Below are 12,838 nucleotides of genomic sequence, written 5' to 3'. Positions count from 1 at the left end.
AGGCCTGAAGAGTTATAACTTCTATATGAACGCTTAGTCCTCTCATGGGCTCACAGTTGTTTTGTATTATACACAGTATGCTAGGGGTTGTATAAGGGTTATGACTATTTGGTAACGATTTACTTTGACTACATATCCATAAATACATATCCATAACTCATTCATTACTCATCTATAAGCATTTCATGAACATGTTACAACAGGTCCCAACCGCATTATTAAAGGTTAATTACATATATCCGTAGCATATCTGTAGAGAAGAGCTCATATTTAGGTATCTTAATAGATGCGTCATTACAATGAAAGCGTAGTGTCATCATTATGGCTGTTCTCAAAAGTGTGCTTCTGCCATACCAGTGATACTGAATTAGCCTAAAGGCCAAGCCACGTTTTGAAAATGGTGCTGATATATAGACTGTTCTAGCCCCATTTCCCCCACTGTCCGGTAAAGGCCTGTGACCTTCTTCTTGTTCTTCTTCTTCCTCACTGAGGTTAATGGTGCATGAAGATCCCCACAGGGTTGAATCGTCAGGGTACATTTTATGGATAAAATCGTGTAGTTGAGGTTCATATCGTAACTCTTTCGTAACTCATTAGCAGCCCTCCTCCATATCAAAATTAGGCCTAAGTTGGTCGTACAGGTCTATAACGCACACATGAAGGTTCTATATATGATTTCTATGCAGTCAAAGCAAAGTCAAATATATTTTCCCATTCATAAAGCATTTATAGCTAAGCACTTCATGGTAATTAACTGTGCAGTTTGACATTCTGATCTATAACACCAACATTCAAAGTCTATGTATGAATTCTATGCAGTCAACGTACGGTCATTTCTATTTTCCCATTCATAAAGTAGCCTAGCGGTTAAGAGCATTGGGCCAGTAACCGAAAGGTCGCTGGTTTGAATCCCCGAGCCGACTAGGTGAAAAATCTGTCTGTACCCGTCATTCTGGATAAGACCGTCTGCTAAATGACTCAAATGTAAAAATGTAAATTTTATATATAAAAAAGAATACAGACACAACACAGAATGTTAAAGGTAATATGAAGATTTTATTTATAATTTCCACATATAACTCAGAAAACAATTGCTGAAGACATCGCTGAAGAATTCTACTATTGACATTTTTCAGTGACACATTTTTTACGACTACTCTTTGCACTGGACTAAATCTCGCTCCCCCATCCCTCTCACTATAACCCATATGAATTAGGATGGTGTCGTGGCCTTTCTGGTTAAATGTGCCTCTGTGTTCCCCTCAGCTGGCATCAATCAGCGCTGCGTTTGGTCCCACACAATGCAGCCCTTGACTGGGAACCTCCATTTGACTCGGCTTGGCTGGGCGGCGCTTTTTATCAATACACACCAATCTTTACTAGCAAATTCACCCCTTTGAACGTCAGTTTCCTCTAGAGGTTTTCTTTGGGAGGGGGGTCGAGATGTTTGTTTAACGTTTGGCTGAGTGACATGGTTGCCGGGGAGACGGAAGTGGAGGGGGGACTCTGGCGGGTTAATGGTTATGGGGGGGGGGGGGGGTGCCGCAGTACTACCTGTGAGGTGTGTGCGTGCTGCACAGGAGGCTGCTGAGGGAGAACGGCTCATAATAATGGCTGGATTGGAGTGAATGGACATGGAAACCGTGTGTTGGATGTGTTTCAATACCAGTTCATTAATTCCGTTCCAGCCATTACTATGAGCCCATCCTCCTCAATTAAGGTGCCACCTGTGGTGTGCAGATAAACAGTTGTGTGCTGTCTGACTCTCCGTATTGTACTACTCTCCCACTAGCTAGTTTACATGCACCACTATAGGGCTAGTTGTAGTTTCCCTCTAGATTACAGTGTGTTCATGAATGGAGGTGCTCTCCCATGATGAAACTGAAAACGGAGTTGACCCCAACCCTTACCTGTACTCTCCCATTAGTCACACATCCACAGACAGGATATCCTCACTCTTTCCTTTCTCCTGTCCTCCTCTTTACTGCCCCCTGATCTCTTATTTCTCTCCCTCTGACGTGCCTTCTCTTGTTCTGTTCATCTTCATCCGTCTTCTTCTGTCATCGCTCGTTCATGTTGTCCCCCTCATCCATCCCAAAAATGGAGGTACTGACCTCCTGTTCAGGTTCAACTCTCAGACCACACCTAGAGACGGTACAGAGCCACCTCCTCCATGCTCATTCACATGACTTACGGAGTTGACTTCTAGAGAGTGTTACTGATGACTAAGAGAACGTCTTGTATGGCTCTAGCAGAGGGATTAACATGAATGACTTGGATGAGTCCCTGTGTTGACCCTGATGCCTTGTTTCCATTGGCACTTTAAATCAGGGCCCCATTCAAGCACTTATCATTTTAGTGGACAACATAATGGAAACACAATTCAAGTTGTGCCCACCAAGGCCAGCACGACCTGGCTTGACTTTACTTGGCCCTAAATGCCAATGGAAACGAGGCTTGAGTGAATACTTATTTATGTAATAAGCTGAGTTAATAAATTGACTGAGTTAATAGCTTGTGAACCATGATTTCCAGGCTTCCTCACAAGCCATGGGAGTGTGTCAACAGGAGACTAATAGCTTGTATAAAGTACCTTTGCGTTACAGAGTTGACACTTGATTCAGAATTGCTTAGATAAGTTGCTTCTGGTGAATAACAACAGACACTGATTCTCTCTCTCCGTCAGGTGATAGCGTTGGCAGATGCAGCGGAGGAGAACCAGGCATGTCTGAATCAGGCATTTGTTCGCTTGCGCAGTGCCACCCACCTCCTCATCCTCCTGGTCTCCCTGTGGCTGGGCCTTAACACAGAGCAGAACGCCATCCTGGAGGCTACACTGCTACCCCTGTTACAGGACACACCACAACTGGTGAGAGCACACACACACACACACACACTGCTACCCCTGCTACAGGACACACCACAACTGGTGAGAGCACACACACACACACACACACACACACACACACACACACTGCTACAGGACACACCACAACTGGTGGGAGCACACACACTCATGTATGCACACACACATTGCTTTCTCTCTCTTTCCCCATCCGTCTCCTGGCTGCTTGACCCAGGTCTCCCCCTTTGACCCTGGAGAATAAACACAAAATACCTCAGTGATCCACTCTGAAGCCCCTGAGTGGTTCTGCTACCACACACACTCTCCCAGGTGCCACTGAATATACTCCTGGCAGCTTCACAGCGTATGAGGATGGTGTTACTGACCTGTGTGTGAAGACAAGTTATATCTAGACAGAGTGAATGTAATCGGGATAGAGGGGAGGTGACAAATAGGCCTGATTCCAAACCATAATGTACTCCCTTCCCTCACAGATATACAGGGAGTAATGATGTTTCCTACAACAGGCCTTCAATAGACTAGTGAAGTTTCTGATAGTGTAGCTTTGAACTATCCTCCAGGGAAGAAGGAGTGGAGCCTGTATTCAGCCCTTATGTACCTTTGGTCAAGGAAGGCTATGGCAGTGAGAATGCGGTAGAGGGGGTGAGGGGGACATTTTCTGAGAAGGCTTGTTGTGTGTGTGTCACAGGGGAGTTGTTCTGTTAGTAATTTAGACTGTCACATAAACACGTGTGTTGAGAGAAGCCCTCCATGAGTCGACGTGATACGACGACAGATTTCTGCCCCCATAGAGACCGAAAGTGTGTGTGTGTGTGCTCTCACCAGTTGTGGTGTGTCCTGTAGCAGTGTGTTTGTGTGTGTGTAAGAGAGACTGACATAAACAGTAGTTCCATAGCCACGCTGTCTGTTTGTGTTTCCACTGTGATTAAACACATGACATCTCATCACACAGGTTAGAGGTCTATCTATATACAGTCCTCTCTATTTATCAAATTTCACACCAAATACCCCCACTGCCCCTTTAAGAGAGGTATAGGGACAGGTGGCTAACACACACACACACACACACACACACACACATTGACATCTGCGAACTCAACCTCACTGTGATAGACACCCCCTTACACACATACAAACACTCACACACCCTTCTCTTTCATCTCCACACACACACAGTAAACACGCCCGAAAGCACACATCCGAGCAGACATCCACTCAGCTGGGCCATAAATAGCCTGCACCTGAATGGGCTGATGAGGCCCCAGAGAGATGGAGTCACTGAGAGTGAGAGTGTATTTTGGTGTGTTTGTTGTTGTGGTTGCTCTTGTGAATGGGATTAAGCTAATGAAAGGTAATTAGGGTCAGGCCTGCTGCATTAGCCCATACGTGTGGAGAGATGGGCTATTTTAGAAAGCGCTACTCACACTGGACAGAAATAAAGATAACGTACTGTACGGAAAAGATAGGGGCTAATAGGAGCATCTGACACATGCACATAAGGTTGCATACGTGATAGATTTATGTGTGTGTAAGAGATTGTCTTTGGCCCCTTGTCTCACCTCTTTGACCTCTTTAGAATCTTTTCACTCAGGTGAGGTCGTCACAGGTGAACGAGATTCCCTTTCCCCACGGACGCTCCCAGGACTGGAATTCCAATTGGGATAAGTCCTTGGAATTCTGTGGATTGGAATAAGGCTTCTGTGAAGAATTGGGGGGGGAGTGGTAGAATGGATTAGAGAAGAGAGAACAGAATTAGGTGGGAATGAGAAACGTTGGCGAGAGAAAGAGGCTCTAGATAATGACCTGTGCCACTGGCCATGGGCTGATTAAGGGAAGGGAGGAGGGGGATGGAAGATAGAAGAGCTGCAAAGGAGAGCTCTGCTGTACTCCCTGTTCACCCACGACTGCATGGCTTTGCACGACACCAACTCCATCATCAAGTTTGCTAACGACACCACGGTTGTAGGCCTGACAACCAACATCTACGAGTCAACCTACAGGGAGGAGGTACGTGAACTGGCATTGTGGTGCCAGGACAAGAACCTCTCCCTCAACGTCAGCAAAACAAAAGAGTTGATTGTTGACTTCAGGAAGCAGAGGAGGGAACATGCCCTGATCCACATCAACAGGACTGCAGTAGAGAGAGTCAGCGGTTTGAAGTTCCTCGGGGTGGTTGAGGGGCAGCTCTCAAGGGGAACTGTGGGGGGATCTTGGATGGTTGGTGGCCTGGTGATTGGGAGCTTGGGCCGGTGGCCAAGAGGTTGCTGGTTCGGGTCCCCGAATTGACTGGGTGGGGACTTCTGTCGTGCACTTGGGCGGGGCGCCTGACCCAGGTTGCTCCTGTGGGTCGCTCTGGATGGGAGTGTCTGCTGGATGACTGAATGTAATGTAATGTAATGTTCAGCGGCTTCACTGCAGATAGATTGTATGTTTTAAAATAAAAAGTTCCTCTGGGTCCACATCACAGAGGACTTGACATGGACCAACACCACCACCACTCTTGTCAAGAGGGCGCAACAGCGTCTCTACTTCCTGAGGCGGCTAAAGAAATTTGGCATGCCAACCCGGGTCCTCTCCAAATACTACTGCAGCACCATCGAGAGCATCCTGACCGTTATTTACTATTGCTAATTCTGCACAATTTAAACACCTGCTCTCCAATCCCCCCTTTCTCTGATACATTTTATTATTTTCTATTGTCGAGAAGGAACCTGCAAGGAAGCATTACTTTGGGAAACCTAGTCAGTTGCACAACTGAATGCAGTCAACTGAAATGTGTTTTCCACATTGAGAGTTGCGGGGGCTGCCTTAATCGATGTCCATGGTGCCCGGGGAGCAGTTGTTCTGCAGAACAGCAGATTTTTCCACCTTGCCGGCTTGGGGATTTGAACCAGCGACTTTTCAGTTACTGGCCCAATGCTCTTAACTGCTAGGCTACCTGCCGCAGTATACTATGTGTATCCTGTACATACGACTAATAAGCTTGAAACTTGAGAGAGAAGTTTCTCTCTTGTCGTCTCTTATTCTTCATGACCACTGATCCACATCTATAGCCTCTCTTTGCCGCAGTAAAACAGGAGGGAAAAAGGTAAGGAGGAGAAAAGAGCAGGGGGAGAAGAGAGGAGGAGGAGGGTCACAGGAAACTCATCTCTCTGGTAATTGACGGGGCGCTCGTTTAGCTTGGCCCGACCGTTAGATTGGTGCGGCCAACCAGAACGCCCTCCTCCTCCTTCTCCCGCTCTTTTTTTCTCCCACTTGTTCTCGCTCTCCGTTTCTCTCCCTCGCTTTCCGCTCTGCTGTGAATAGAGCTGCTGACTCTTAATGTCTCCGTTCTATTCCTGCACCCGTCTTCCCTGAAGTTTACATTACTAGAAACTAGTACTAGAAACCTCTCTACCGCTTGCCTTTTCCTCCTCCCCCACACTTCCCTCTCTCCATGTGTCAACCTAGCTGTCTCTCTCTCTCTCTCTCTTTCATTTCTTCTTCTCTCGATTGAAATTCAAAGGAGTTGGATTGTCAGGACAAGAGTACAATGTTAATTTGATTGTGGCAGTAATGAATTGCAAAATGCACACAAAGCGGAGCTAACTACTCATAAAATGAAAAAGGATGAGATACAGTTTGCTTTTACATCAGGTCATATGTGCAACTACTAAAGTACTAAATTATATCAAATATCTGCCTGAGACAATAAATATATTGGCTTAGGCATATTTATTGATTTAGTCAGGGGATTTGATTCTATAGAGATTATTTTACTTTGCTTGGCTCACAGCATGGCATTGTATTTCCAGTCTCTTCTCTTGCCTGGTCTTCAAATGACTTTTCCAGTCAATTTGAGCATGTCAACTCTGAAGGATTACTGTCTGAACCTTTGTCAGTCCCTATGGGAGTCTCTCAGGGCTCTATATTAGGCCCCATTCTGTTCTCCATAGTCACAAGTTATGTTGCAATTGCATCTGGGATTTCCCCAATGTGCTTTACGTTGTAAGAGGGGAAGTGACCTCATCCACCACCACCAAATTGTAGTGCAGCAGCTATTTATTACCAGACAAGAAGACTTCTCCAATTTCCCCCCAGCCTCTTGTTCTCCTGACCTTCACTTTCTCTTAATCACAAAGAAATATGTACCTCACACAGACACGGCCAAGGTCGTCCTCAGCATTCAGGATGTCCGTTATCACTCTACCATAAGATTTGTCACTTGGGCCCAGTTCCAAACCTATCCCTGTGATCTTCACTGCCCTTCATTGTTGCACCCAAACATTGAGAAGCCTAGTGGTTAAGAACGTTGGGCCAGTAACTGAAAGGTCGCTGGTTCGAATCCCCAAGCCAACTAGGTGGAAAATCTGTGCCCTTGAGCAAGGCACTTAATCCTAATTGCTCCTGTAAATCGCTCTGGATAAGAGCATCTGGTAAATGATTCCAATGTAAATCCTAATATTGTTGGTGGTCCTGATAGCCTGTTGATTGTTATTTTTTCAGTGTGAGGTGAGATCTATGTTCTTCTTTCTTCTTCCTCTATACTCTCTCTTTCTCTCACCTCTACTGTTTTCTCTCCCCCTTATATTTCTCTCTCCATTTCATTCTCCTTTTGCTCTCTCTCTCTCTCTCCCCCCTCTCTCTCTCTCTCTCCCCCTCTCTCTCTCTCTCGCTCTCCCCCCCCCCCCCTCTCTCTCTCTTTATCCTCCCTCCCTCCCTGAGTAATGTCAGGTCTCTTCCCTGTCATCATCATTACGTGGCTGATTACCTGTCATTAGGGCTCATTAGAGGCCTATCAGCATGGCGGCAGGGGGACAGCCAGGGACGGACTCAGCCCCACACCCTGGCTACCTGTCGACACCCCCACGGCCCAGCTCGGCCCGCCTGGACTATCTTAGATTGTGTGTGGGGGGGTTGGGAGGTACGAGGGATGTGTCTGTGTGTGTGTGAGAGATGGCCAGACAAGATATTTTTCTCTTTCTCCGGGAGAGGCAATTGGATTGAATGATAATTGGTGCTGTTTCAAGTCTGAAGGATTCACATTATTGGCTCGTCTGCGGAGTGTAATTTGTATCTGCTCTCTGTGTGTCTGCAGAATGTGCTCGTCTGTGTGGAAACAGTATACGGTTTTGTGTGTGTGTGGCTGGTGCACGTACATACAGCCACACAATACCACATGCTGATGCCGGTGTGTTTGTGGTGATACCTGTGTTTGGTGATTGTGCGTGTGTTTCTCACACATGGAAGAGATCAGGCAGTGTTTAGGCTAGACTGGGACTGAACAGACTGATACAGTAGTAGCTAGATAAACAGACTGTCTCGGCCTGTAAATAAATACTACAGTAGTACATGGTAGTACATCATCCTGGACACATGGGGCACTATGCATTCATGGACAGATTATTGGGTTGTGATGACTTCCAGACAGGGTGCATTTCAATAGTCTGAAGTCGCTTCCTCTCATTGTATGGTTTCTTCCTCTTTCCTTACAATCTGATCTGAATCTCATTTATACATACACTACCGGTCAAAAGTTTTAGAACACCTACTCATTCAAGGGTTTTTCTTATTTTTTAAAAACTATTTTCTACATTGTAGAATAACAGTGAAGACATCAAAACTATGAAATAACACATGGAATCATGTAGTAACCAAAAAAGTGTTAAACAAATCAATATATTTTATATTTGAGATTCTTCAAATAGCCACCCTTTGTGCTTTGATGACAGCTTTGCACTCTTGGCATTCTCTCAACCATCTTCATGAGGTAGTCACCTTGAATGCATTTCAATTAACAGGTGTGCCTTTTTAAAATTTAATTTGTGGAATTTCTTTCCTTGTTAATGCGTTTGAGCCAATTGTGTTGTGACAAGGTAGGGGGGTATACAGAAGATAGCCCTATTTGGTGAAAGACCAAGTCCATATTATGTCAAGAACAGCTCAAATAAGCAAAGAGAAACGACAGTCCATCATTACTTTCAGACATGAAGGTCAGTCAATACGGAACATTTCAAGAACGTTGAGTGCAGTCGCAAAAACCATCAAGCGATGTGATGAAACTGGCTCTCATGAGGACCGCCACAGGAATGGAAGACCCAGAGTTATCTCTGCTGCAGAGGATAAGATTGCAGCCCAAATAAATGCTTCACAGAGTTCAAGTAACAGACACATCTCAACATCAACTGTTCAGAGGAGACTTTGTGAATCAGGCCTTCATGGTTGGATTGCTGGAAAGAAACCACTACTAAAGGACACCAATAAGAAGAAGACTTGCTTGGGCCAAGAAACACGAGCAATGGACATTAGACCGGTGTAAATTTGTCCTTGGGTCTGGAGTCCAAATTGGAGATTTTTGGTTCCAACCGCTGTGTCTTTGTGAGACGCGGTGTGGGTGAATGGATGATCTCCGCATGTGTAGTTCCCACCGTAAAGCATGGAGGAGGAGGTTGTTATGGTGTTTTGCTGGTGACACTGTCTGTGATTTATTTAGAATTCAAGGCACACTTAACCAGCATGGCTACCAAAGCATTCTGCAGCGATACACCATCCCATCTGGTTTGGCCTTAGTCCCACTATCATTTGTTTTTCAACAGGACAATGACCCAACACACCTCCAGGCTGTGTAAGGGCTATTTTACCAAGAAGGAGAGTGATGGAGTGCTGCATCAGATGACCTGGCCTCTCAAATATAACACTTTTTTGGTTACTACTTGATTCCATATGTGTTATTTCATAGTTTTGATGTCTAGAATGGCGCCGGAGAAGATGGCTGCCGTTTTATAGCCCTCTAACCAATTGTACTATTATGTGTGTTTTTCCGCGTTATTTGTAATTTATTTTGTACATAATGTTTCTGCCATCGTCTATTATAACCAAAAAGAGCTTCTGGATATTAGGACAGCGATTACTCACCTCGTATTGGACGAAGATTTTTTCTTCAACGAGGTGGCCGCGAAGGATATCCTACAGACACCCGACAAGGCCCAAATCCCTGTCATTCGCATGAGGAAGAGACGGAGATGTCGGGGTGCCTTGTAAGGATCCGACGGCGAGCGAGTAAACTGCCTCTCCCATCAATCCTATTAGCCAATCTTCAATCATTTGAGAATAAATTGGATGACCTAAGATTACGGTTATCCTACCAACTGGACATTAAAGATTGTAATATCTTATGTTTCACCGAGTCGTGGCTGAACGACGACATGGACAACATACAGCTAGCGGGCTATACGCTACATCGGCAGGATAGAACGGCTGACTCCGGTAAGACAAGGGGTGGCGGTCTGTGTATATTTGTAAACAACAGCTGGTGCACAAAATCAAATACTAAGGAAGTTTCGAGGTTTTGCTCGCCTGAGGTAGAGTATCTTATTATAAGCTGTAGACCACACTATTTACCAAGAGAGTTTTCATCTATATTTTTCATAGCTGTCTATTTACCACCACAAACCAATGCTGTCATTAAGATCGCACTGAATGAGCTGTATAAGGCCATAAGTCAACAGGAAAACGCTCATCCAGAGGCAGCGCTCCTAGTGGCCGGGGACTTTAATGCAGGGAAACTTAAATCCGTTCTACCTAATTTCTACCAGCATGTTAAATGTGCAACCAGAGGAAAAAAAACTCTAGACCCCCTTTACTCCACACACAGAGACGCATACAAAGCTCTCCCTCGCCCTCCATTTGGCAAATCTGACCATAACTCTATCCTCCTGATTCCTGCTTATAAGCAAAAACTAAAGCAGGAAGCACCAGTGACTCGGTTAATAAAGTGGTCAGATGACGCAGATGCTAAGCTACAGGACTGTTTTGCTAGCACAGACTGGAACATGTTCCGGGATTCTTCAGATAGCATTGAGGAGTACACCACATCAGTCACTGGCTTCATCAATAAGTGCATCGATGATGTCGTCCCCACAGTGACCGTACGTACATACCCCAACCAGAAGCCATGGATTACAGGAAACATCCACACTGAGCTAAAGGGCAGAGCTGCCGCTTTCAAGGAGCGGGACTCTAACCCGGACGCTTATAAGAAATACCGCTATGCCCTCCGACGAACCATCAAACAGGCAAAGAGTCAATACAGGACTAAGATTGAATCGTACTACACCGGCTCTGACGCTCGTCGGATGTGGCAGGGCTTGAAAACTATTACAGACTACAAAGGGAAGCACAGCCGCGAGCTGCCCAGTGACACAAGACTTCCAGACGAGCTAAACCACTTCTATGCTCGCTTCGAGGCAAGCAACACTGAAGCATGCATGAGAGCACCAGCTGTTCCGGATGACTATGTGATCACGCTCTCCGTAGCCGATGTGAGTAAGACTTTTAAGCAGGTAAACATTAACAAGGCCGCAGGGCCAGACGGATTACCAGGACGTGTACTCCGAGCATGTGCTGACCAACTGGCAAGTGTCTTCACCGACATTTTCAACATGTCCCTAACTGAGTCTGTAATACCAACATGTTTCAAGCAGACCACCATAGTCCCCGTGCCCAAGGACTCTAAGATAACCTGCCTAAATGACTACCGACCCGTAGCACTGACGTCTGTTGCCATGAAGTGCTTTGAAAGGCTGATCATGGCTCACATCAACACCATTATCCCAGAAACCCTAGACCCACTCCAATCCTGACTGGTTGCATCACCGCCTGGTATGGCAACTGCTTGGCCTCCGACCGCAAGGCACTACAGGGGGTAGTGCGTACGGCCCAGTACATCACTGGGGCCAAGCTTCCTGCCATCCACGACCTCTATACCAGGCGATGTCAGAGGAAGGCCCTCAAAATTGTCAAAGACTCCAGCCACCCTAGTCATAGACTGTTCTCTCTGCTACCGCACGGCAAGCGGTACCGGAGTGCCAAGTCTAGGTCCAAAAGACTTCTCAACAGCTTCTACCCCCAAGCCATAAGACTCCTGAACAGCTAATCATGGCTACCTGGACTATTTGCACTGCCCCCCCCCACCCCATCTTTTTACGCTGCTGCTACTCTGTTAATTATTTATGCATAGTCACTTTAACTCTACCCACATGTACATATTACTTCAACTACCTCAATTGACTCTGCACCGGTACCCCCCTTTATATATAGCCTCCCTACTGTTATTTTATTTTACTTCTGCTCTTTTTTTCTCAACACTTTTTTGTTGTTTTATTTTACTTTTTTATTAAAAAGAAATGCACTGTTGGTTAAGGGCTGTAAGTAAGCATTTCACTGTAATGTCTGCACCTGTTGTATTCGGCGCATGTGGCCAATAACATTTGATTTGATTTGATTCACTATTATTCTACAATGTACAAAATAGTAAAAATAAAGAAAAACCCTTCTAAAACTTTTGACTGGTAGTGTGTATGGACCACATGCCCAGCTTCTCTCTCTCTTTCTCTTTCTAATTCTATCATTTTTTGTTCTCTCTCTCTATCACTGTCTATTGTTCTCTGCCTTCTCCCCCCCCCCCCCTATCATATGCTCGAATAACAGAATACCTGCCTCTGTCTCTCTCTCTCAGGGTTGGGAGGAGAGTGTGGACGCGGCCGTGTCTCACCTCCTAAGGACCTGTTTGTCCCGCAGCCCTAAGGACCAGGCCCTGTCTCTGTCCACCTCCCAGCTCAGCATGCCCAAAGACACGGTCCGCCTGAAGAAGCACATCACCGTGCTGTGTGACCGCCTGGGCAAGGGGGGACGGCTGTCCCTGGCCTCTGAGGCCAACGTACCCATACCAGTCATGATGCCAGGTGAGAGAGGGGGAAGAGTGTTTGTGTGTCTCTCTCTCTCTCTCTCTCTCTCTCTGTCTCTCTGTCTCGCTGTCTCTCTGTCTCTCTCTCTGTCTCTCTCTCTCTCTTTGTGTGTGTGAGAAAAAGCAGTTTCTCTTCATTAGTGTTCAGTATAGCCTGTAATGTAGCCGTTAACCCCTTCCTCTGAGAGTGCCTAATAAATCCTGTCACACTGAGGTGTGTGTGCACGCTCTGTTGTTCCAGTGTTAAC

At 45.9% G+C, this 12,838-nt stretch overlaps 1 protein-coding gene across 1 annotated transcript in view; it reads left to right on the top strand.

Annotated features, from left to right (window-relative positions):
• The window catches only part of LOC311140352 (protein PTHB1-like), a gene marked incomplete at its 3' end in the record, with an annotated part of 154,458 nt that overhangs the window by 59,838 nt on the left and 81,782 nt on the right, over positions 1 to 12,838 (top strand). The window contains exons 18-19 of the mRNA XM_084175375.1: positions 2,687 to 2,869; positions 12,363 to 12,588. Of these exons, the coding sequence (XP_084031501.1) occupies positions 2,687 to 2,869; positions 12,363 to 12,588 (409 nt within the window). The remainder of the gene's footprint in view (positions 1 to 2,686; positions 2,870 to 12,362; positions 12,589 to 12,838) is intronic.

This window comes from Coregonus lavaretus (assembly GCF_964263955.1).
Source record: "Coregonus lavaretus genome assembly, chromosome: 13".
In the NCBI taxonomy this organism is placed as follows: Eukaryota; Metazoa; Chordata; class Actinopteri; order Salmoniformes; family Salmonidae; genus Coregonus; species Coregonus lavaretus.
Note: the sequence above shows the minus strand (reverse complement) of the source record. Positions and strands in the feature narration are given on the sequence as shown.